This window comes from Dasypus novemcinctus, chromosome 4, assembly GCF_030445035.2.
Source record: "Dasypus novemcinctus isolate mDasNov1 chromosome 4, mDasNov1.1.hap2, whole genome shotgun sequence".
Classification (NCBI taxonomy): domain Eukaryota; kingdom Metazoa; phylum Chordata; class Mammalia; order Cingulata; family Dasypodidae; genus Dasypus; species Dasypus novemcinctus.
The window spans coordinates 154,069,298-154,095,392 of record NC_080676.1 but is presented as its reverse complement, the minus strand read 5'-3'; the positions used below and the strand labels follow the sequence as shown (position 1 = coordinate 154,095,392).

Below are 26,095 nucleotides of genomic sequence, written 5' to 3'. Positions count from 1 at the left end.
ATTCATTCACTCCAGGGCTTGCCCGAGATCAGACAAGAGGATCACAGTAACTCGCCAGTGGCAGCGGCAGAGTTGGCGTGGAGGGCTGGGCTGGCGAACTGAGAACGGGAGGGTGGTCTGCAGGCTGCGCTAGCAGAGCGAGCGTGCTGGTTTCCCACTGGAGAGCTGTGGGTCTGGGGACCAGGGCAGAAAGCCCAGGCCCTCTCGGCGAGGGGCGTCTCCACTGCCGGCCAGCAGCTCGAGGATGATGTTTCCTTTCCATCCAGGCGGCCTTCCTCGGGCACATCATCACGTCGCTGCCGTGAACCTCAACCTCATAGCGTTTGTCTGTTTGGGGACCCTGGGCCGCGTGCTCTCTGGTCACGCCGCGCCTACGGAGCCGGAGCGCGGGACCCGGGCGCCGGGTCGGTGACCAGCCTCCGGCGCATGCTCACTGGCGGCGGGGGCGGGGCGGCGCGCGCGGGAAGCGCTGGCCGGGCGTTTGGCCGCCGCCGAGCGTCATGGCTGTCTCGGTGCCCGGCTACTCGCCCAGCTTCAAAAAACCGCCCGAGACGCTGAGGCTCCGCCGGAAAAGACCACGGAGCCTCGGAGCCGCCCCCTCCCCGTCCCGCGATGCCGCGGCCCGCCGCGCCGCCCTAGCGGCCGGGCTGCCGCTGCGCCCCTTCCCGGCGGCGGGCAGAGGCGGCGGCCCTCCGCCCGCGGCCCGGAGGAACCCCTTCGCCCGGCTGGACAACCGGCCAGCGGCCGCCGCCGACCCCCGCCACGGGCCGCCCCGCGACCAGCAGGAGGCGCCGGGCCCGGTGAGTGTCTTCGTGGCCGCCAGCCGCGGCCCTGTCGTGTTCCGTGGGCTGACCTGGCTGTCCCGCGCTGGTGGAAAGTTTTCGGCGTTCGCGGCGGGGAAAGGGCCCTCAGGACCCCCACCGGGGTCCCGAGCCCTGGGCGTGGCCGTGCGTCCGGCAGGCGCCTGCGTGGAGCGCGCGCCGCGAGCCGGGGCCCCCGCCGCGTGGCGTGCGGCCGAGAGCGCGGGCCGGCCGGGTGCGGAGGGCAGCGCCGGGAGCGCGGAGCCCCTGCGTTTCCGGGCTCTCGGAGTGAGGCGGAAGTATACATGAGGAGGTGCCCAAGCCGCCGGGCTGTGTGTTCCCCAGTTTTGAAATTTAACTTCAGGCACGCAACGAGCGCCCGCGGATGTCCTGCCTTGGGAGCGTGTGCGCTCAGGCCGTTGGGTTTATTGAGAAACTTGCATGCCTGGTGAGGCTCTGTACGTATTTAAAGCAAATGTAAACATCATGTAAGTTTAAAAGGTCACTTTTTTTAACCTCAGCTTGTAGATTCTAATCAAGAAAATGATTTGTTGTGGGACGAGAAGTTGCCTGAAAGAACGACCGTTACTGAGTTACCCAAGGTAATAGTTTTTAAATATCATTAGAATGCAGTTTCTCGTCATAAAAAGCCGTAGTACCCAGAGCACTTTGCTCGGGAAATAATTTCACGGAGAGCGGGGAGAACCTCTGGCGGGGTGAAGACGTGGCCTCGCCGCAGGTGAAGCTGCAGGGGAGGCGTCTCGGCGGTTCCCGGGACGCCCGGCGTGACGCGGAGGCCGGGTGGGTCCCCGCCTCCCCCAGCAGTTTCGAGCACGCTCTGCCCTTGGGAGGGACTCCGGCTTGTCGCGGGAGCCAGCGCTCCGGGGTCAGCTGCGCTGGGGGCTTAGTCCTTCGCGGAGTTTTCACACCACACCCCCAGGCTGTCTCCACAGATTGTGGCAGAGCCCCGACCCTCCCCAGCTGCCGCTCCCCCGGCACGAACACAAGCTCGTCCTTCCGTTCCCCGGTGCTTCTGTAGTGAGAGTTTAATTTTAAAAATACAGGGCCTTATTCACGTGCCCTCTTGGCCGTAGTTCCTCGTCTGTTACGTTTTTTCTGATGAATCTTGGTGGTGTTGAGAATATTGACCTGAAAGAACATCAAAACAGATTGAGGGGGGCCACACTGGTGAGGTCAGGGGATGTTCCTTAAATATGGCCTTGAAGGGCCCTGCGTAAGGTGCCTGCAGGAGCAGCGTAGCCTGTATTCCACAGTTTCAAAGGCTTACAAGGCACTTTTTAAACGTCGTTGAAAGATTACTTTGACCACAGTAGTAGTAATAAATTTTATTTTTTGAAATTACGATTATGAAAATAATACATACTTCTTATAACTAAAACGGTATAGAATTATGTAAACTAAAAAATGAAACCTGCCCCTCGACCGCCACCACCCACAACAACACAATTGCCTCACTTCCGAAAAGTAACCCCATTAACAGTTAAGTGACCGTCTACACTTTCTCCACAGTATGTATTTTCAATATTATTTGTTATACAGTGCATGTAATTTTTACGTTTCAGTGACTAGATATGTTGATGAAATCTTTAGATTGAAGGGTGGTTTTGTTTTGTTTTTTAATTTTTAATTATTTTTGTGTTTTGTTTTCTGAAAGACTCTACATGTATCATTGTCCGAATCTGATATTCCATCCTCAGAAAGTACTGAGTTACCTGTGGACTGGAGTATTAAAACTCGACTCCTTTTTACCTCTTCTCAACCCTTTACCTGGGCAGATCATTTGAAAGCACAGGAAGAGGCTCAAGGTCTTGTCCAGCACTGTAGGGCAACGGAAGTTACTTTGCCTCAAAGAATACAGGTAATTCTAAAGTAAAATAGCTATGTTTTAAAGTAACTAACTGAAAAAATGGGCCTCTCTGCAAAATGTCATTCTTTAGTCTTAGTACTGGTTAATGATTTTTCCTACCATTTAAGATTCGAGAAATTTTCTATTTCCCACATGGTGCTTTCATGCAGTTTTTTTTGTCAATTTCAGCAATTGCCCATTAAATTAAGAGACTTGTCCTGATAATTAGTAAATGTTGTAGGCAGGAATTATTTTAATTAAACCATTCCTTTTGAAGGTCAGAGAGTGAAAATATATGGAAATAAAATGAAAAGTCATTAAGATTGCAAAGGCAGATGGGTTATTTTACTGATTTACTTATAAGTAGCAATATGCACTGATTCTTTCTGCCTGGGTAATGGTCTGTTGCAAATTTCGGTTACTGAGTTCTAGAAGGTTGCTCTCAAGCATCTGAGCAACTTCAACTAGGCTAAAAGCGGCCTTGGTACATCTTTTTCAGTGAATAGATCAGGATCATTTGTGGTTTGTGTTACCAGTTTTTACTGGTGATTTTGAAACTGGTAGGGAGTGTTGAACATAGTGTTACCCACATGCATAGATACACACATACATACCCCTACATAACTATCCTGCTGATTATATTTTTAAAAAATTTTTTTAATCTTGTTTCAAGGGTGGTAGAGAGGGAAAATGGTTCCATCTGTGGTTAAGTGCTTCTTCTGGTGTGTTGCTTAACAGACTGTAACTACTGGTAAGAAAGCTTTTTTTCCAAATAAGACTAAAACTACATTTTCACTTGGATAACAGTAATTGACACTTTACTATAGGAAGCAACAAAGATGCTTAGACTGAGTTTGATATATTCAGTGCCAATTTAATGAAATTCTTTCTTTTTCATGTGGCATATCATCTTTGGATTTTAGGATCCTAAATTGTCTACTGAGCTCCGTTGTGCCTTCCAGCAGAGTCTTATCTATTGGCTCCATCCTGCCTTGCCATGGCTACCTCTGTTCCCTCGTATTGGAGCTGATAGAAAAATGACTGGAAAGACAAGCCCTTGGTCAAATGATGAAACCCTACAACATATTTTAATGAGTGACTGGTAAGACGGTAATAAAGTTATGTAACCTAACTGTGAATTCTCGTTTTAGCAGTTTCCTAATTTTATGATGTGGAAATGTATAATGGTAAAGGATCTCTGCATCCTTCTGCATTTGTTTTATCTGGAACTGTTAATAACCAACATTTTTACTGTTTACATTTCTTTAAAACTCCTATTCATTTCTTTATCCAATTGTGGAATGTATGAAAATGTTTTAATATATACAAATAGACATAAATCTTGAAGGTTACCTCCTGTCAGTGACTGCTTCAGTTCTTACCAGCAGAAGTTTGTTAGAAAGTCAGCAACCACTTATATGTCAACTTTTGTTTTAAATTAAAAAGGGGGTTAATATTCAAGTGGTAAACATGATCTGTTAATATATAATAGGGAGCAGGTATGGCTCAGTGTTTGAGCACCTGCTTCCCATGTACAAGGTCCCGGATTTAATCCCTAGTACCTCCTAAAAAAATAAAATATTTAAAAGTAATCAGTACATCCCCATTATCACTTTCAGTCTTTTAAATGCCGGGTTGAATGTAACCAGAAAATATTTTGTGTTGTGTTTTAAACTAAGTATTATATAGGTGAGTGTCAAAGTGAATTATAAAAAATTTAAACTTTGAGTCAATGTTTAATAATACATGAGTTGTGGTTTTGTTGTTTTTTTTGCTTCATAGGTCTGTGAGTTTTACTTCTCTATATAATCTACTGAAGACAAAACTTTGCCCCTATTTCTACGTTTGTACCTATCAGTTTACTGTCCTCTTCCGTGCAGCAGGATTAGCAGGAAATGATGTAATCACAGCTATCCTATCTCCCACAACTAGAGGTTTAAGAGAAGCTATGAAAAATGAAGGTAACATAAGGCTTAAAGTGAGAATACCACACGTTATATAATAAACACTTTGCTTTAAAATTAAATCATTTAAATTTTCTTTTATCAGTTACTAATATTACTTTTTAATGTTTTATTTATTCATTCCTATCTTTTTCAGCAATTATTTAGCTGTTTCCGATACAAAGCTTTAAATTAATATGATTGCTCAAGTAATACACATATTGGAGAGGAAAGTCACTGAATATGCTTTTGTAGGAATTTTTCTATAGTATTAATTACCCCCTTAAATTATTTTCAAACTGGGTTCAGTATCCATTGGTGGATCATGAAATCAGTTTAATCTGTCCAACCAGCACTTGTTTTTTGTTTTGCTTTTGTTTTTTTTCAAGGTGAGAATTTTCTTTTATCGTAATTCTGAATTTAACAAGTAAAGATGTGTCACTACTGGCCATAATTATTATTATTATTTTTAGATTTATTTATTTTATTTCTCCCCGCCCCAGTTGTCTGTCCTCTGTGTCTTTTTGCTGCGTGTTCTTCTTTGTCGCTTCTGTTGTTGTCAGCATCACGGGAATCTGTGTTTCTTTTTGTTGCGTTATTTTGTTGTGTCAGCTCTCCGTGTATGCGGCACCATTCCTGGGCAGGCTGAACTTTCTTTCGCGCTGGGTGGCTCTCCTTACGGGGCGCACTCCTTGCGTGTGGGGCTCCCCTACATGGGGACACCCCTGCGTGGCATGGCATTCCTTGCGTGCATCAGCACTGCGCGTGGGCCAGCTCCACATGGGTCGGGAGGTCCTGGGTTTGAACCCTGGACCTCCCATATGGTAGACAGATGCTCTTATCAGTTGAGCCATGTCTGCGTCCCTATTTTTTTAACACTTTGAGAGTAGTGTTCATGCTCCTTGAACACTTTATACTGCCACTGTCACTTATTGTAAGCACCCTAAGTGTAGTTATAAACTTCAAGAAATTAAACATTGATGTAAAGCTTGTATTCTATATTCCAATTTTTTAACATGGTCCAAAAATGCCATTTTCCGCCTTTTCTCCTCCATTATTAGATTCCATAGAGGACCAAACATTGCATTTAATTGTCATTGCTTCTTCAGTTGCACTTTTTTTTTTTTTTTTTTAAACTGTGGGAACATATAGTCAACATAAACTTTTCCATCTCAAAGCAAAGCATAATGTTCAGTGGGAGTAATCACATTCACTATGTTGCCATAACCTCACCACCTTTCATTACTAAAACTTTCCCATCTCTCCAAACAAACCTGTACCTGTTATGCATTAACTCCTATTCCCTTGCCTTATTCCCATCCCTGGCAGCCTGTACGCTAATTTCTATCTCTCTGAGCTTGCGTGTTCTCTGATTTTTTTTGTAGTTACCATGAGGCTCAAATTTAATATCCTAAATCTGTTATTCATTTGCTAACACTTGTGTTTTTTAAGTGAAATAAAGTAGAATATAATTTTGAAAAGGTATCAAATGTAGTCAGGACATGTAATTTCCTGAACCATTTGTTTCAGGAATATATGTGAACATGCATGTGTACGTGTGCAAGTACGTGTGTATTGTGGGCAGCTGTCAAGAAAACATGGAAGCTACCACCTTAATAGATGAATTGTGAAAATTTGCATTTTCAGATTTTATATGCTCTAAATTAGGGCATACCAGTTTAAATATTTTTTTCTAGATTGTATTATAGAAAATCCAGTTACATTGTTCTTCCTCATGTAGGTATTGAATTTTCTCTGCCTTTAATAAAAGAAAATGGCCATAAGAAGAAGAAAGCATCTGGAACAAGCTTGGGACATGGGGAGTATGTGATTTCAATAACCTTTTATATGATCCAGGGACTATATAGACCCAAATAAGTTTTGTAGCAGTTTTGTGAAGTGGGAACCCTGACTGACTATAGCAGTTTTCTAGGGAACAAGCAATCAGTGATGAAGATGAAGAAGAAAGTTTTTCCTGGCTGGAAGAGATGGGTGTGCAAGATAAAATTAAAAAACCAGACATACTCTCTATCAAGCTGTATCCTTTCAGTGGCTATTAATTAGAATTAATTTTTATAAAATTAAATTTGTGAGCCATTTAATACTGAGTGACAGTTTTAGGACTATAATCCTAAAAAATTAATTCTCCATCATGACATTAAAAATCCTAAAAAAATAAAATCATTTTGCTATTAATCATAAATCGTAAGTACCATTAAACCATGAACAATTATAAGTCTTTTTTTTAAATAATATTCCTTTTTGGTTCAGGGGAATGGGGACAGAACATGTTCTTGACTAAAAAAGAAAACAAAATATATGCCTTACACTGTTAATTTTTGCAGTGAAGAGGGGTGTGGCAAGAGCATTTCCTTTTTATAAGGGAGAAAAGAGGTTCCAGGTAATTCAGAAGCAAGATAACTAATTTTCCCATTGGCATAGGATTTACATTTACAGTTTCCTTAATTGTTATCCTCAGGCGGAAAGAGAAACATGAAGTACAAATGGATCACAGACCTGAGTCAGTTGTATTGGTGAAAGGAATCAACACCTTTACCTTGCTCAATTTCTTGATCAACTGTAAAAGTTTAGTTGCTACCTCTGGTCCACAGGCAGGACTTCCACCAACATTGTTATCCCCTATAGCTTTTCGAGGTGCCACAATGCAAATGCTTAAGGTAATAAAAGGAAGAAAAAAGGAAATTCTCCAAGTCACTAATCTGGATAATGTAGTATTTAAATAAGTACTTTCTTTGATAGGATAAATCCTTATTTTTTAATAACCTCTTCTAGTTTCTTTACTTGGAGCATGTTTTGTTGTTCTTGTTTCCTCCCAGGAAGAAAATTTTTTAATATTAAACAAGCTCAATTACATGAGAATAGTTTTATCAAATAAGTGTAATAGGCAACAAAAATATTTTGGTTTTAATTTCCTTTTTTACTTAATTTTTTTTTTCAAGTATTAAAAGCAATAAAATGGTTGGGTTGTTTTTTTTTTCAAACTTTATGTATTCAAATTGTACTATTAAGCCAGAAGGTATTATAGAAGAAATTATCTAAAATATAAATTTACAGCTTTATGATTTGGGAGTAGAATGTGCTAGCTAGACATTTTGAGAAATTTACTGAACTTTTTACCCATGTAACATTATTTTGATGTCTTAAGAACTACTTTTGTTTAAGAGAAGAAAGTATGTTTAGGAGTCAGGAATACTGACCACATCTTTTGAGATTGTGACCATAATTTTTCTTTAAATTTCTATCTAGGCACGAAGTATAAATGTGAAGACACAAGTTCATTCTGGATACAAGGATCAATTTAGTTTGGAGATTACAGGGCCTGTCATGCCTCATTCTCTACATTCTGTGACAACACTACTCAGATCTTCGCAGAGTGGATCATTTTCTTCAGGATTGTATACTCATGAGCCAACTGCTGTATTTAATATCCACCCTCCGGTGGACAGTGTACTGGTTAAGGTAAATAAGACTATGAACAATTGTTCTATTGGTAGTACTTGTTTTTCATAACTGCTCTAATCACATTGAGTTGCCCCAGAGTAACTGGAAGAAATAATACTGGTTTATGATGAAGCCAAACTTGTGTTCCAGGTTATCAAACTGTAGTTAACGATTGTGAATAACCAAAAAAGGCTTTTTACAAGTTGTTTTTGTGAACTTAATTATGCCTCTTTTTTAAGTTTTAAAGAAAACTGACTTTTAAGTCAGTTCACTATGAGTATTATACTTAACCATTTATTTGCCTTTAATTTTGAACTTATTTAGGTTTTTATTTGGAGTGATTATAAAAAAGAATTAAGGCCTTAAAAAAAAACTTTTTATCAATTAGGCAAACTTGTAAAAATAACCAATAATTTAGTGCTGTCACTATGTAAAAATTCTTAAGGATCAACACCGATTGATAGGTTTATAAACAAGAGTGAGCCATTTATTTATCCAAGTCTAAGTACCCATGGTAATTGAAAGACCTGACAGTATTCAAAGGCTGATATGCTTTTTACTGACTTGGCTTTAAATTTCCACAGGAGAGTGTTCTTAAGGAACTTGCTAACTGTGGGTTGCATCCCAAGACTCTGGACCAGCTTATTCAAATACCATTACTGGGAAAATCATCTTTACGGCATGTGGAAATGAGTGACTACATTTATAATTGGAGATCATGAACAAAGTAAGCCTAAACGGAATCTTTGAGGAAAAAAAGCCTTCTAAACAAGGAAATTCAAGATTCTTTTACCTTTGGCTTTAAAATTCATTTTTGAAGTTTAAAGAAAGGAATAGAAATATTAAGGATGTTTGTAAACAGCTTTTTATGTTAGCTTTTATTACTTGCATTTAGCAAGATTTAAGTTTTTAAGTCAACATTTTCTATTGAAGATAGCTTTTTTAACTACCTCAAATAACTTGAATGAGAATTCTAGATCCCAGCAACCTAAGTATAAACTCAGTAGAAAATAAAGTAAATGTGGTTTTTTTTTTGCAAATGGGAGGCTTAAGTCTGTTGCAGTTTCTCATGGAATTATGATCAGACCTATCAGGGCAATTAAGACTAAGTTTTGTAGACATATCTACAGAGCTGATTGTTGATGCCTCTACCTCAGCTTTTCTACCGATTTAAAGTTCACCTCAAATACACCTAATTTTTTTTTTTAATGCTTGTTAACCCAGAGAAAAGGGTATTTTGTATTCCTTATAGTGTTAAGAGTTGTATTCTCAGCTGGCATGGCAAAATAGTATTAATGTGCTATTGTCGGTATTTGAGTGCATGTGTATATAATTCAAATAAAAGTGCTTAGAAATCAAGTATTGGATAAAGAATAAGAGTATTTAGTGAAGAAGTGTTCACTTTATAATCCAGAAAATAAAACACCACATTTATTCCAGAGAAGTTTGTATTTGGGCCTTAAGCTTTTTGAAAATAAAGTTTAAGAGACATAGCATATGAATACCACTGTAATACACATGAAATATTCTATAGACCCTAAAAATTAACATGAACTTAAACTTTCTCATAGTCAACAAAATAGTGGCTGGGTGCCGATTTTATTAAAGTTGGTTACAGCATTTTAATTATTTTAAGTCTATCTAGGTGTAGCTGAAATTCGAAATGCACATCAAAGTAAAACTATATCACAACTCAATGCCATACTAAAATGTACTTGGCCTCTGCAGTAGAATTCTAGTCAGACTTCATTTTGACTCCCTTCTTATGGCCCAAATGGCTTTAACAGGAATGCAGGACTTAGTGCTGGATCATCACACAACATACCACTTTCTTTTTATAACTTCTACAAAATTTTAAGGGGAGATGGTGGCATTAGCCCTGTGGAACAGATCTTGCTTGATTACCTCAATAACACTGGCCCAGTATCTGTCCAGCAGAACCCATTGTGAAATAGTACAAGGTGCACAGCCCTTCACGGATTACAGGCAAGTGTTACAGCAGCCTAGCCATAAGGAAGGGGAGTTACATCATAGTACAAAATACAGTATAAAAGCGTTATTTAACATTCCACACTGAAGATTACTGATGCCTTCAAACAATCAATTGTTTGGATGTTAGCCACTTAAACAAATACATCACTAAGGTAAACAATATAAACATACCAAAACCCTGTATGGTTAAATACAATTTCCATGGTACAAAAATCAAAGCCTGGAGATGTTTGTACAGCTTGCTTTTTTTACACAATGTCTTAAATTGCCAAATATTTACAACATTAAAGAGGAAATACATTTTGATGCAGAGTAAAATTCTGAAATGATTAATATAAAACCTCAATCTATCTACGTGAGGCACTCCTGAAGCAAGTGGCATTAGCCATGAGGTCCTTTGGTACAAGGCCCATTGCTTGAAGAACCACAGTAGCTGCTGTGGCTTTAGCATGCTTCTTATTAGGGCTGGCAAAGCTGGGCTGGTAAGCGCTTCCATTTATCAATACCTATTCAAGAAAAACATACAATTGGGCTGGTAAGGGCTTCCATTTCTCAATACCTATTCAAGAAAAACATACAATAAGAACAGCATCAAACTTTAATATTTATTAGCTTTGTATTTTTTTACTAAATGCTAAAAAAATAACTTACAAAAATATAAAACCCATAATAAGTAACTAAAATTAATCTCAACCCAGAAAAAGAAAATCATTTGAGAAAAGGGACTACAAATTGAAAGTAGATCTCCAAATCGGGAAAATACCCAATGGAAATAACTACTAACTTAATTCCCCAGTATTCCACTAGAAAATAACAAAATACTCTACTAATTTTGCCCCTATCTTTTCCCATCAACATTTTTTAAGAATATTTTCAAAGCACCCTTCAATGTTAAGAAACCCCACTAATCTACCCACACATAAGCATATCCCCAACCCACAATCAGCATAAATTAATCTTGTGATATATAGCTCATCCCTCACCCCCTAACATTATCACCAAATTAATAAATTTTTAAAATTAATGTAGAAATTCATATTTACCCTAAAGAGAAAATGTTTGCGATGATCAGGGCCACTATCATGGACCAAGAGAAATTCAGGTGGTTGCCACCTTCTCTTATTACAGATTTCCATCAAGGCAGACACAGGATGTTTGCCTGCAGAGAAGAAATACTAGTTATAAATTATTTCTACCATCTTTTGCTATAAATTAAGAATTCAAGGTGGGGGATGGGGCAAGAAGAAATGGAAAAGTGTGCTCTTACCTGACAGATCCTTCATTGCAGCAGAGAAGTTTCCAGATCTCTTTTGTGCTCTTTCTCCTACTGCAACAAGACCTTAAATAAAAAAAAAAAAAAATACAGTTCACAAACCTCAACATCAGTCAATCCACCATGCCTTTAAAAAGTCAACCAGCTCCTACTACACATGGTTTCCAAATCAGCCTTATCTCTTCCTGTTTCAATATATAAATCTATACTTTATATTCATATGTTCATTTTGAAATTTGTATAAAAATCAATTTTCAGAAAGCACAAGGAATATATGACTACATATGCGAATTAAGTGCCATAATTTCAGCAAATCCAGGTCTGCTTACAAAGTAGTGACTACGGATTGCAAATGATTTCTAGTTTTCTTATCCTTCAAAAACTGAAACTCAGTGAAAAACACGTTCCAGAAGAGGTGGATTTTAAGCCATCAAAAAATATGAGAAAGACTATCCTCTACAGACTTTCTCTACAGATAACCAGGCCTTTTTCCCCAGCAAATAATCCCTTTCTGACTTAGAAAACAGGAGATGTTCTCAAAAAGTAAATATCTCTGCATAACCTCCCTTTTCCAACAGAAAAGGAAATTTCTATTCCTTCCCCAACTTCCATATATATACTAAGAATTCTTCAACCACTCCTTTGCTAAGACCATACTACTACTATGTTTTCCCAAACCTGTCCTACAATGTTCTGCAATCAGAATTTTTACCCAGGCCATGTACAGTTCCAAGGATAACACTCCATGGAATTATGCACTGCATCCTTGGCTCTTTCCTTACGAGAAACCACTGCTCAAGAGGCAATAGCCCATTTATCTTTAAGAATTTATTCAACTTCTGTAAATAATACATCAGTGTGACAACACTGACATAATGTCCTTTTCTAATTTGATCGAAAGCATTCAATTCTTAAGGCTACATTATGAAATGATTCTTACATTACTTCCAGTCTGTTTTTGGAGGATTTTATATGTTCATGATTACAATAAATTCCCTCTAATTTATAGTATTTTACGTGGATGACTGTATTAATTTTGCTGCAGAGTCAATCCATTTCCAAATTCTTTAAGACAGATTAATGTAATTTTATTACTTCAGTGTTACTTTCTATTTGAATACAAAGACCAGGAAGCAAGGAGAGGATTTCACTTTTAAAATTCAAGCTTAAATAAATCACACTGGCTGGCAGCCCCCTGTGATTCTACTTAAAAGGATATTGTTCCAGGTGAAGAATGATTTAGAAGATACTAATTAGCTGGTATCTGCAAGTATGAAGTATATATTTAATACTTAGCAACTGAGGCTATAGACCCCCCCAGACATGAAGATGGTAGCAAAATACAGGTAGTGATAAGCATTCCAAGATGCCTAACACAAGGCAATATATATGCACATTTCCATTATATCTAGTAATAGTGACATTAAATTGCCTTTCCAAAAAGCTCAAATTAGTGTCTCTATCTGCATTTATATAAAAATATGCTGCTGTATGTGGAAAGGGTTAAACTTTTTCTGACAAATATTTGTGCATATACCATAGGAACTGCCTCCAGTTCAGTATCACTGAGATCAAAAGAATGTTATAAAGGAGATATATAATAAACCATTTGAAAAAGCCTTACCTTTTCGGTCTGTCTTAAAATCAACCAGAATAGGTTCTTTATTTCCTTCTTTGTTTTTTCCTAATCCTTCTCCTTCTCTCCAGCCCATTTTTCTCATCAAAACGGCTCCCATTCCTCCAGTTACCGGGGCTGCTCTTAAGAACTGATCCTATCCAAAGAAAGGTAAAATGTCCCCATTTTACAGTTAGAATTTGATTACAAACTCACTGGTAAATTTCTAAAAAATAGTAAAATCTTATTTTACTCCTAGATCTGTTATAGTTATTATATAGCAATAAAATTTAAATACTATTATTTCTATACATGGTAGTCTGTATGTTCTAAATATTTTTACATTAACATGGCATTGTTTTGAAAGTCAAAGCAAGTAAATGGCAGTTTTAAAACAGTGGCCCTCATTCCCCCCTCCAAAAAAATTTGAACACTCCTGTTTTCGTCCACTATTTTAGGTTCACTGGTATGTCTTCTTAGCTTGCAAAATAAAAAGAAGGCAACGTTAAAACATTCAATAATATTAAATTGTCCCAGGTGTACCTAGTTAATGAATAAAGCCCAGAAATCATTTAGAAATAGTTTGGACACTGAAGAAGCATACTGTTGTCATCCAAAGTTTTCTTCCCCATTCTATCGTAAAGCAAGATAAATATTTTACTTAGGAAACCCCTACAAAGCAAAAAACAATAACTTTAAAACAAATTTATACAGTGCAAATCTATTGAATAAATAAAGGACAGTCACATTAAGATCCCTGTAAGCATAACAAACTGAATTTGAATTCTTTTAAAACCTAGATCGATGTTAAAAGATTTTTAAAAAACTCCTTAAACGTTTACATACCTAGGCCTCGGTAGCAGCAGTGTTGTGAATAGTAGGGCTGGCACTGACCGGGGCAAGAAGACAGCTACAAGGATTTGGCCCTGAAACAAGTTTCCATATAGAGGGGTGAAAGTTCACAGGTTATTCTGTGAACAATCATCTCTCTTGTATCCAACCCACTGAACCATAATTTCCATCAAAGCAACAAAACCACTTAATGTCAAAAGATTTCCAAGTACATATATTAGCATGATCAATAGTCTCTTTTCACACATTAATAAATATTTGATGCATCCTTTAAAAGGACATCTTTTCTTGAATTCTGTTGATCTTTATGGTAATTAAATATGTTTTACATACATTTCCAATCATGCTTTATTTTCCTGTTTTTAAATTTTAGGTTTAGGCTTTCCAAGCAAATATACTGCAAAATGTTATTAACAGATGGAGACAAAATTTTGGTAGCTCTGAAAAAAGTATGCATTATCACATCCTGTACTGTTATCACTAAATGTGAAAAAAAAAAAATCTTAATTTATGGAGTAGTAAAACTGTATAATCTTATTTTCTTCCCAGCTTTTAAAAATTACTTGCTGGGGAGAAAATATGCCAATATGGTGTGATCAGACATTAAGTTCAACAAGGTGCTCTGATGGAAGGAGGCAGCTGTGGAGGTAAAAACATACCCCTGGTTCAGTTCCTTTATTTGGTGCAGGCCATGCAGTGTAGATGTATAAAGAGAAAAATTAGCTGATGCTTGGATATCAACTGCCTTGATGCTACACACCTTACTTACATCCAAGTTCATCCGCCCCTCTTTTCCAGGAAACACTCCTAAAAAAAAGGGCAACTGTGCAGAGTACAATACACATCCCCGTATAACCCGTTTTCAAACACATTTTGCATTCTTTAGTATCTGCAACTGCTTCTTTACCACAGGTGTATATGCAATTCCAAGAAAGGTGACTAATCTATTAAACACTACAGTAATCAACATTTACCATGTTATATCCAAATCATTTCATTCCAGGAAATAAAAGGCTCTTATAAATCAATAACCATGTTTTAGTGATGAACGAGAACATATACAAAGTTTTCTTTCTTTTTCATCTAAAAATATACCACAACTAATTTAAAATGAACATGGACAATGCTGGTATCCATGTCTTTTTTAGAAATATAAAGATACTGAACTCTTTATCTGCCAAGGCCAGAAAAGTCAAATGATCGTATAAATGGTGTTTCTAAACACAGCATTCAGTGAGTAGACAGCATTTGTAATATTTGACAATGTTGCATTTCAAATTTTCAGTTGCCTAATGATTTTTCTGAATATTCCAGCCTATTTCCATAAATGTTCCTTCCATAATTGAGAATACCTGCAAATATTCATGCTGTAAAAACGGAAGTTTTCCCAGAAGCATTTCTTCTATTATTTAAAATTTGTTCTAATGAACACATCTCTCTTATTTCACAAAATAATTTTTTCCCAAAGCAAAATCTTTCTAAAGGTCTTAGAGAAGACCACACAATTTAAACTGTAACTGTGAACTGCCTATAAGACTGAAAACACAAACAAAAATTATTTTATGGTAAATTTTAAAGGAAGCCAATTGAATTGGTGTGAGATTCACTTTAAAACATTATTTCCATTAATAACATGAAGATACTTATTAAGTGTATGAAAGCATTAGGAATCAGCACTTCATTATACAGATGAAGGCTAAAATTTTGCATGAAACATTCAGAAATTCCTACCTAGCAATGTACATGACTGTTTATTTAATGTGTGACTAGGGGTTAAGGTTAAACACCCCTATCATCTCTGAGTATAACTTCCTAAAATATTGAACAACATTAAAGAATTAAAATTGATAAATGTAATTCTTCCCACTGAAATAAGTCATTTTCAAATACAACATAATCACTTTCATATTTTAAATTATATAATACAACAGTCCAAAATTTTTCCAAAATTAAAATTATTTTGTTAGCTTCTCATCCTTTTTTCAGCACAACCTCCTGTAAAGTACATAAATTATAATTTCTTCATGACTCTGGCCATGAACTCACTGTACAAATATTAGTGCAACTATTTTTAAAGAAAAATGGCAGGCAAAGTAAGGTTATATTGTATTTTATATTAATTTTGTTAATAATGAGGATCAACAGATAAAGCTATGAAAATTGAAATAACTGTTATAAGATTAAAAGATCCGAAGCAACCAATACCTAGGTTGTTTTTGTAAATAAATTCAGCTCAGTCACTGGCACTCTATAGGTAGGCAATTTGGTACCTATCATGTTATTCATTACCACCCTCTAAGGCAGTTGAGACTGTCTCCACTTAACACCTGGAGACTGAAATTCCAAAGAATTACTTGCCCACGATCACACAAGGAGTCAGGAGTACAGCAGGATAAAGAAACTTTCCCAATCCATTAGACCGTGCAGCCTCCCAGTTTCAGCACTGCTATGCAGCCAGTACTCCTGAAACAAATTTCCCATCACCCATCCAACCAAGCCACATCCCTTCACCAGAATGCATTTCTTCAAAAAAGCCCTTCTTAAACCACCTAAGACTCCCCCAACAATGAGGCAGCCGTAGGTAAGAGGTCACAAGTCCTATTTGCAGGAATCTGAAAACAGGTGCACCTACATCTTCACAGCATGAAGTGTCCATCCTCTGCCTTGATTTTAGGCCTTATAGATCCTGTTGTGTTTTTTTTTTTTTTTTTTTTTCCAGGAGCTCAGTTGTTGTCAAATTGAACCTGTGGATCACCAAAGGCCACCAGGGCCTAAATGGTGGTCCACAAATACCATTCTCCATCCCCATCCCATCCCTTTCACCACCCTTCAACATCACCCACCCCATACTCCAGCCATCCTCCCCTAGCTTTCCAGTCCCATGGCAAAATTGCCACATGCAGTGCTAATTACCAGGGCCTCCCAACCACTTACTGTAACCAACAACTGACAACCATGGGGACCTGGGGCTGGAGGTCACAAGAGGGTGAAGAATAGAGGTCAAGGGATCTTACAGTAGGGTGCAGGCACTAAGGAAGGGTAAGAAGGACAGAGGAATAAGGAATGGAAAAAGATGGTCAAGGGCTCTTGGGGGCAGATCCACCAAAAATAAACCTGTAATAAAGTATCCCATGATGAGGAAATACTTGAGAGCCACTGCTTTGAAATTATTAGACTAGGAGCTGAACAGGAACTGTAGAATATTCTGAACAGCACCTAATACGCTGTTGGTGAATATTCAAAACACAGTTTAAAGAAAAAAACAAAAACACCCAACCACTAAAACCAGCAACAGTAGTAAAATTAACCTAAGAATATAAACTGGGTGACACTTGTGCCATATTCATACAATTGCCATTGTCTCATTGAGTCAGGTCCATCTTCAGTGTCCATCTTGGAGCATTAGACACATCAAATTTACTCAGAAACTTCCATCACTCCTTGGACTCTTCATGCATTTTTTTTTTTAAAGGAGATACAGCGGGGATTGAACCCCGGGACCTCTTATGCGGGAAGCCGACACTCAACCACTGAGCCACATGGGCTATCCTGAGTTGTTTTTTTCCACTTGTTTTGTTTGTTGTTTTTGTTTTTTCAGGAGGCACTGGGAACCAAACCTGGGACCTCCCATGTGGGAGGCAGGAGCTCAATCACTTGAGCCACATCTGCTCCCTTCAGACATTTTTAATAAAACATTTCCTTAAAATGTTTAACTTTTGATTTCAACGTTTTTGTATGTGTATAAATTGTGTACCTTTTTAATCCAGGCTTGGGCACCAGTATTGGCCAACTGTTCTTGTGTCAGAACCTGTACTCCAGTACTTCCTGTGAACTGGCCAGGAATAGAGTTCAGCTGAGCCCAGGCATCAATCTGAAGAAAAAGCAAGAAACCTTGGTTAAGTAATATCACTAATCTAGTTAAAATGCCACTGATGACAATTTACTAAATGAAATTATTAGATCCTAAAAAGGTTAAATGAATCTATGGACATTTAAAATTAAATAAATGTTTTCCTAAACCTTCCAAAGAAACAGTTTGATGACATGAAGTGGATCCCATTAATAACAAGATTTGAAATGTATCTCTAACAACTAAAAAGCATAGTTAGACGATTCTCATTCTTCAAAGTATCACACACATGCAGGAGGAGAAATTTAGCTTCAAAAAATAAAAGACTCAAATATAAATTTCTTTAGCCATAAAGAAATACTTAGAACATGAAAAAATATGTTGAAAAGAGATAACAACAAAAGTCCAATACCCCGCCTCCCTCTTTAGGTGGTACCAGGGTTTGAACCTGAGACTTCATACATGGGAAGCAGGCACTCAAACCATTAAGTTACATCCGCTTCCCTCCACCCTTCTTAATTAACTCGCACAAATGCATTCTAATAAATATCATGACAGCCCAGGTTTTTAATTAATCACATTCTTAGAAGTAATATAAATCCAGAATAAATTCAAGACATGCTTAAAAAGTAATGAATACAGGAAATTGTCCAAATACATAAAACAGCTTTTATTAAAAATTGTGCATGTGCACTACTCACACTCAAAACCAGCATTTATTGTAATAAAGAATTAGCTGTCATCCCTTCAAATTATATTTACTGAGCTCCTTATATGTCACTGTATTTCATATCTGTCTGAGTAGATATTTGTTATACATAAATTTATCATAGAAAAAGTGAATTGGAAAACCTATTATTAAAGGCACAAACTCTGGATTCAGACTTCCTGGGTTTGAATCCCACTTACCAGTTTGTGGCCTTGGGCATAATATAACCAATCTTTACCAGATTCCTCAGTTGGAAAATGGGAACTAATAAAACTACCTATACCTTCTCAGGTTGTTGGGAGCATGGAATAAGACTGTAAGCTCCATAAGAGCAGGGATTCTTTTTTCTATTATTTTTTCCTCAAGAAACAGTTCCTGCCACATAGTACACAATAAATATTTAATGAATGAATGAATGATTAGGCAAGCCCCAATCGCTCTGATTTAAAACAGGCTAGCTAATTAAGATAAATGGTTTCTTTCCTTGACTTTTCTAGAAAAGAACCTTCATTTTAAGTCAGATGTTTCTTATGTCACAACTCAACCATGGGCTCAGTAAAATTCTCATTTAGACATAAATTGCTACATACCCGTTCCTGAGCTCGATTTAACATACTCATGGCTTCAAGATCAAATGCATTCTCACTGAGTCTTTTTTGAGCAAGTGCCCGCTCACTCATTGCTGTAGAGATGTCCACAGGCTAAGAAAGAAAATATAGATAATTATCTCAAATTACCACAGGTTCCCCAAATTCTGAAAAGTGCTCATAAATCTTTAGTTGCTACATATCAAAAACAAAACAACAGTCTCACATACTAATAACCTTGTAAAGTAGGCAAAGACTCAGAAAGGTAAAGTAACCCCATAAAGTAAATGAAGACTAAAGTCAGTTACTAAGTATTAGAGGCAGTAGTAGAACACAATATGAAGGTCTCTGATTTTATCAAATCTGCTACCATAAACTACAATAGAAAAGTTCCAATTAAGAACTCAAAAAGATCTCTAGAGTTCACTAACAAAAAAGTTAATTTGGATAGTAGACTAAAAATTTCTTGGAAAATTTACTCATCAGCATTTTTTCATTTTACCCTTTACAGCATAACTGTCAGAAGTTCTCAAAGAGCAGGTACAAAAAATCATTATCACTTTAATGATATCTCATTTACTCCGCAGCATTTTTTTTCACCTTCTTGTAGTTGTATGTGGCTGTAGTTTTTTTGTCTTAAGAATCCAATTTCTTCCAAGTATCTCTTCAGTATATAAATCAACTTTTGTTTTTATTACATATATTTATGACTGAAGTTAAAATATTTCTGTTGAACTACACATAATGTCTTTTAAAACAGTGAAATAAGATGCACTTGAAAAGACTGTAGATCTTCCCTTGATAGAGCATATATGCTAACCTTTCAAAACCTTAAGCTAAGCAGACATAACTTTTTATTTTTACTTTTCAAAATGTTTCAGGTCAAGGAAAAATCTTGGAAGTAATTTTAGATCAAATTTCCAAATTTTTATTATTTGTGGAAGGCCCAACCAGAAAAGCAAAAACCCATCAAATAATTCTAAAATTAAGAGCTCAATTTGGTTTTTATCAACTCATCCTTGATATTTTGTTTTTCTTTCTAATACCCTTTAACCCACTAGTAATTTCTAGCTATTTCAGCTCAGAAAATCTTTTTGGAAAATGTTGATTTGACAGGAGGTTTTGTTGTTTTCACATACTAAGACTGAACTCATGTACTGATTATGATAAATATAAGGAAGCTAGTAAAATAGTTAACAGCTAAGTGTTTTTTTTTTAAGAGGTTAGTAGAGGCTAGCTGTACTAGACTTTGTGTTATGTGAAATACTTCTCCTTTTAAAAAGAGCAATCCTGCATCCACATCTTAGATGTGTACTTCTTTTCTTTTCTCATTTCTCAAACTCTTACTGGCTAAACTAAAAAGTAATGATGATAATTCTATCTCATGCCTAGGGAATTCACTCATCTTACTATCCCTACCTTCAGAAGCCCTCATCATTCTGTCAATTCTTCATAATCTTGCTGAATCACATACTATCCTTTAGCTAAATCAAGATTTTCTTCCACACACACAAAAAAAGCGTAGGTTCTTAGGTATTGCCTTCTAAGAAATGGCAAAATTAAGCTGAATTCATTCTATAATTGTTTATTAGACTGTTGTTCTCAAGACCTCTTATATGAAAGATCTTAATTTCTTAGTCAACTTAGTAAATTATCCACACAAATTGGGAACATTTCTGAGGATTGTAAGAAATAGTTAATCTAAGGGGAATCGGTCTGAAACACTATGAAAAAATTCTACATGTTCATTTTTCACTTCTGTTGTAATTCTGTTCCACTTCTGGAACATTAAATGGGAACCCAAATTTTCATTGCCTTGGCCTACCATAGATGTTTCCTAAAATTGTCAGGGAGGAAATCAATGTAATTTTTGAAGGCCCATCAAATGTATCTCCAGTACTATCTCATTAACCTTGCCAGAATTATTTTTGGTTTCATAGAAGTCTATAAAGCTAAGTATTAGGATAATACTTAATTACCAAGTGTAAAATCTGAGGAGATGCTGGGGAAAACATGCCTGTAAGTCCTAATCCCTAATCTCCCATTATAAATCTGTCATAAAAATACATTGGCCATTGACTAACTTTTCCAGAATAAAACTAATTTTATTCTAAGTGAAATCCAAATGAATATATCTATCTGTGAACTCATCTTTCTGAAGACTTTTTCTTGTCATTTTTTCTATTTTGGCCTTTATTGAGAAGCCAGTAATTTAAACGTCTCTCTCATTTATCCCCAGGATGAAACTTCTGTCAAATCTCAGTCGTATTTCATATTAAATACACATCATCTCCTTTTTAAGGTGTTTTGACATAATAACCTTGGAGTTTACTCTACATTCATTTTAGATACAATTAGTTTATTTCCCAAGATAGTACATCATTAATATTTCAACAGGCTTATCAAGGGACCTGCGAATTCATGTCAAAACTTTATTAGTTAGCAATTTGGGTATTTATATTCAAATTATTTTTTATGTAAGGAAATAAATTCAAAATAAAATTATCTAGATTATCTTACTCTCTTAAGGATGCTTGAGAGTTCACATCAAAATGCCTGTTTCCAGATTTTCACAATGTGAACTATGTAAGGTATTAAAAAGCCATCTATAATCTCCAAAGCAGTAATATTCAATAGCTAGACCAAATGTTTCATTATTAATATTTAAACTCTCATAAACTACCACAGCTCTTAGAGGAGCACTGCCCAGAAGAACTCTGCATTGACAGCTACTGTAATACATGTTTCAGAAAGGAAATGATTTTTCATTTTAATTAATTCACAATAGGCACATATGGCTAGTAACTACTATACTGGACAGCAAACTTTGGAACTTTTAACTACCTTTTAATGTTGCACAGAAACATTAAAATGTACAAAAATGAAGCTAAAAACCTCTCTATAAACTGGGAAAAAGGAGATCTTAAATCTCCAGAATACTACTACCAAGTTGTATCAAATAAGCCTTGTTTCCACTGATAAACTTCAGGCCAGTTTTACTATCGAGTCTAGTTTATTTACGTTTACAGGGGAAATTTATTTTTTTCTAGGACTTATTATAAAAGGTATAATCTATGTAAGTAAGGATCCTGAATTCTAATTCTGGGTCTCACACACTGATGAAAACCTGCTTATTTTATCTATCTCAGCATCAAAGCAGATTGTTACATAACCTACAAAACTGTCAAGAGTAATGAAATACATAATGCAGTTTGCACCATGAGCATTTCATGACCTAAATTAGAGATATCATTTTTATATCTCATTAAAAATTCCTTCTAAATCAACTTACTCCCCTTTTGTTTAACCCATCTGTTACCTGAATAGAACAAATAAAATACCTGAATTTGTACTATCTTCAAAGGTCAGTGAAAGGATATAAAAGAGCTAAACAGAACTGTTAGAACAGGCCAGTGGAATAAGGAAAAGAACCCTATACCAAGAAAATTATTTTCTATACAGCTAAATGCAGATATCTCATATATTAAAAGGCTTAAAGGAAAATTTTAATTATAAGAATACAGAACGAAAGAAAAGGGATCTAAAATGTATATAACAGAATTTAAAAATATTTAGCAAAAATTACTAAACTAGAAGTTAATACAGGAAAAAAAATGACAACCAAAAACAACTGCCACAGTAAATACAGCTGTCTTAGTGGTTATGTGTTTTATGTCGTTTTTAAAAATGAAATATGAATCTTTATAATATCATATAAAATTCTCTAGTCCAAGTAAACTTAAAAATACACTTAAAGTAAATGAACTACTACTGGGAAACAAATGGATAACCTATTAAATGGTTTAAAATAATGTAATCTTAGCCACCTAGAAGAATCTAAAGGAGGGAATAGCAGAACTATACATTACACACTGACAGTATCTGTGTTTAATTTCCAATTAAAATTTTCATCTCACTCCCAGGATTTCTGCTTTTAATTTAGCATTTCTAAACATAAGAGAATTTTAACCCCAGTGGGAAGCAGAAATGAATACAAGGCAAGCACACTCCTTTTGATAAAGATGATCTTAACATGTAAGCAATCAATAAAGACATTAATGAAGAGTTAGTTACCTCTGGACCTCTAAAATCTTTGATGGGTGGTACTCTTGGGAACACCACATTAGTTGTTAAATTAGGATCAAAGATTTTATATCTTGTACCCAATAAGCCTTTCCTTTTTTTAAAAAAACAAGAATTAATGCCCCTGAGAACTATTTCTTAAAGATTGTTTTCCAACATTTATGATTTGTTTATAACTCAAAGTCACACAATTATGGTTAAAGGTCTGTAGTCACTCCTTACTGAGGATGCTGCTGGCTGGCTTCTGGGTACGAAGACGATGCTATGACAGTAGGGCACAGCGTCTGATGAGCTGTTTTTCCATTAAGATATGGATTTATGCTGATCCATCCACAACTTCTGTCCACTCACACTTATATCAAAGAGCATTTCCATGCAAGACAATTGGTTGGGTTAAGGACGCAGTCCATAATTTTATGGAAAAGCTAATTCGGCCCTCAGGCAGATCAGATCTTCACCTAAATATTGTATGCTCAAGACTTAAAAACCACAAACTCCATTCATATTTATTAAAATGAAAAGGGCTGATAAAAAAATACTCTGAGTCTTAAAAAACTGACCAGGAGGGCTTTTTCTTTCTTTACTCTAGAAAGCTTTTATTTCATACCCTGGCAAGGCATCAAAAGGATCAGTGCTCCTATCAAAAGTAACCAACAGTATTCCAGAAATGTCGGTCTATAAAACATTTTTACTAATATATTTAGCTGTTAGCTAAATAACTAGAACATGTTATGTTGTGAACATCTCCTCTAAGTGTTCAATATTACTGTCGATAAGTAAAAATACTGAGACCTGAGAGCAAAGCATAATACTTCCCTTTTTCCTCCTAAGTCTTGAGATTCTTTTTAGAATTAAAGTTAACCTGTATCCTTTGATTTTAATCTTCTAAGTAATTAAATATCTGATGTCAAATAGTTGTATATATCTTCCCATAAGTGGTATCTCCTTCATTTATTTAATCCTCTAAACAGAATTTTGTTTTCATCTGCCTTAATAAGACACCTTTACTTCTTATAAAATAATGTCTGAGTACCCTCTACCAAACTCTACCCCCACACCCCTTCTACCAGATTTCTTTGGTATAATTCCCCCCAACCTTTAGTTAAAATCTGACAACCACTTTTGGTGAGTCAAGGCTAAGAACACCACACTGTCAGTGTTAAAACTGAAAATGGCCCAACACAGAATTCCAAATATATATATACATAAACACAAGTCTTAATCAAAATCTGTTTAGCAGGATTCACCAAGCACTTTCCCCATGTTCAACTGAAAAAAGTTAAAATATTTATGGTCACTTATCTTCTCAAGAAAATCCCCACGAATTTTGAAACACCATTTATAGGTCTTTACTAAAAAAAAAAAAAAAAAAAAAAAAAAAAACCTCAGTTTTTCCAACTGTTAAAAACGCTTAATCTGCAACGCATGAATTACTAAAAGCATATGGTATCAGGATTTCAAAGTAAGTCTGTTTAACCCACTTATCATGGTTTATATTCAGCTACTACAAGATTAAGTCAGCTGCAAATGTCAGCCTTTACCTTCTGAGATGTGTAAGTAGCCTGCTTTGGGGATTAGTAACTGAGCTACTCAACTGGTTTCACTAAAATATTGTCCAAACTAGCTATTATTCCTTCACTGGTGATGGTGCAACCTGCTTCAATTGTTGGACCTCATGTGAATATGGATCAGCACCTGTGATGGTTAAGTAGCGTTGGCTAGTTACCATGTCCAGCTTCAGTGTACAGAAATGTGCTCCCTTTCAAAATGCCGCGTGCCAAAAAAAACAGTGAAAATGTCACCTGTGAATGTCACCAGGGGGAAAAAAATACTGCTATCAACAAGTTTCTGATTTGGGTTCTGTTTACTTTCTGATTTGATAAACAGGATTTACTTATTTGTAGTATTGGAGATGTTTAGTGAAAAATGATATGGCCAATGAAGGGAACCTGAAGGTGAAGGCCTGTATTTCCCAAAACTGTAAAAAAAAAAAAAAAAAAAAAAAGGAGGTGGGGAAGAAGTCCCACATTTTAGAGGCATCAGATTATCTAGTCCAATACTGGACAAATGTCTGGGCTTTGGGAATCAAGGGCAAGAGGAAGAAAAGGTGATGATAACTAATCTATGGTATCATTTAAAACTCCCACCCCCCTATTAAGTCTCCACCCTCCCAGATCCCCCAAGCGTGATTTTGCACAACAAGTTAAATAAAAGTAAACTGTTTATTAAAAGATACAGCAAAGGTACAGATACAGAGGTACATACAAAGATACAGATATATATATATATATTTACATATATATACAGTCTTGCTGTTCTCATGTGCACTATACTTAGCAGCACATTAATTAATTAGGCGGCATTTTAATGGGGTTGTTTTTGACACTTGGCATTATATCTGCATCATTTTGACAAGATACAACTATAGCCTCATAGAAATTTCAAGGTGTGAATTCCACTTCTCCAATTTTTAATAGTAGCAAAGAGGGGAAGGAGAAGGGAATGGAGAACCAAGGCTGAGCATTAGGTTAAACACAAGAATTCAAAAGGGCCAAGGTAGTACAGGGAAGGGAAAATGATTCAAATTAAAGGCTATCTGACAAACAACCCAGAGATATAGTAAGAAACCATCATTTCAGGGCAATGGGCTATGTACCCAAAATACAACAGCCTACAATGACCTTTTCCATTCCAGTTCTTGTGTTGAACCTGAGGAACTGCCTCTCTCTGCTCAAACCCTCCACCCGATAAATTTGCTACCACCAAAATCTAGAGCTATAGAGCCTCGAAGCAAAACGGGAAGCTAAGTAGTTGTACCTTGGGCTACCTTCCCACAAGTGCAAGGAGGGCCCAATGTTGGGTAGGGATGTGATAACACTGTTCTCTGCAATTCGATGCTTTTCACTTTGTGGCTTCGTTCCACAAAGTGAATTGCATCGAGTTACTGTCAAATGAGAAGCTGCGGGTTGTTTCATCTGTCGTTTAACCCGGCCCTGCCGTTTAACCCGGCCCTAAGAAGAGTGAAACAGAATCCAAATCAGATATAAAATAACAATAAAATG

General features: G+C 36.7%; 2 protein-coding genes across 8 annotated transcripts in view; one reads left to right on the top strand and one right to left on the bottom strand.

Annotated features, from left to right (window-relative positions):
• The first annotated feature begins 366 nt into the window (after window positions 1-366).
• Window positions 367-9,431, top strand: DONSON (DNA replication fork stabilization factor DONSON). Its single transcript, XM_004474444.5, has 10 exons — window positions 367-800; window positions 1,322-1,402; window positions 2,476-2,679; window positions 3,591-3,769; window positions 4,450-4,628; window positions 6,352-6,433; window positions 6,544-6,648; window positions 7,090-7,288; window positions 7,878-8,090; window positions 8,657-9,431. Exons 1-10 carry the CDS (start codon window positions 501-503, stop codon window positions 8,792-8,794), a joined length of 1,680 nt encoding a protein of 559 aa, XP_004474501.1. The 5' UTR covers window positions 367-500; the 3' UTR covers window positions 8,795-9,431.
• A 71-nt stretch (window positions 9,432-9,502) lies between these two features.
• Window positions 9,503-26,095, bottom strand: part of SON (SON DNA and RNA binding protein) — a 31,331-nt gene continuing 14,738 nt past the window's right edge. Inside the window, exons 7-13 of one of the 7 annotated variants that reach the window (XR_011648703.1) lie at window positions 18,954-19,064; window positions 17,559-17,675; window positions 13,799-13,878; window positions 12,962-13,109; window positions 11,332-11,403; window positions 11,108-11,223; window positions 9,503-10,623 (exon numbers count right to left, since the gene is read on the bottom strand). Coding sequence is in view for 4 of the 7 variants with exons in the window: in XM_023583474.2 (XP_023439242.1) it covers window positions 10,412-10,570; window positions 11,108-11,223; window positions 11,332-11,403; window positions 12,962-13,109; window positions 17,559-17,675; window positions 18,954-19,064 (723 nt within the window). In the remaining 3 variants the exon portion in view is untranslated. Of the gene's footprint in view, window positions 10,624-11,107; window positions 11,224-11,331; window positions 11,404-12,961; window positions 13,110-13,798; window positions 13,879-14,564; window positions 14,612-16,388; window positions 16,549-17,558; window positions 17,676-18,953; window positions 19,065-25,236; window positions 26,045-26,095 lie in introns of those variants that run through there. The other 6 variants (XR_011648704.1, XM_004474447.3, XM_023583474.2 and 3 more) reach the window with 6 other exon arrangements.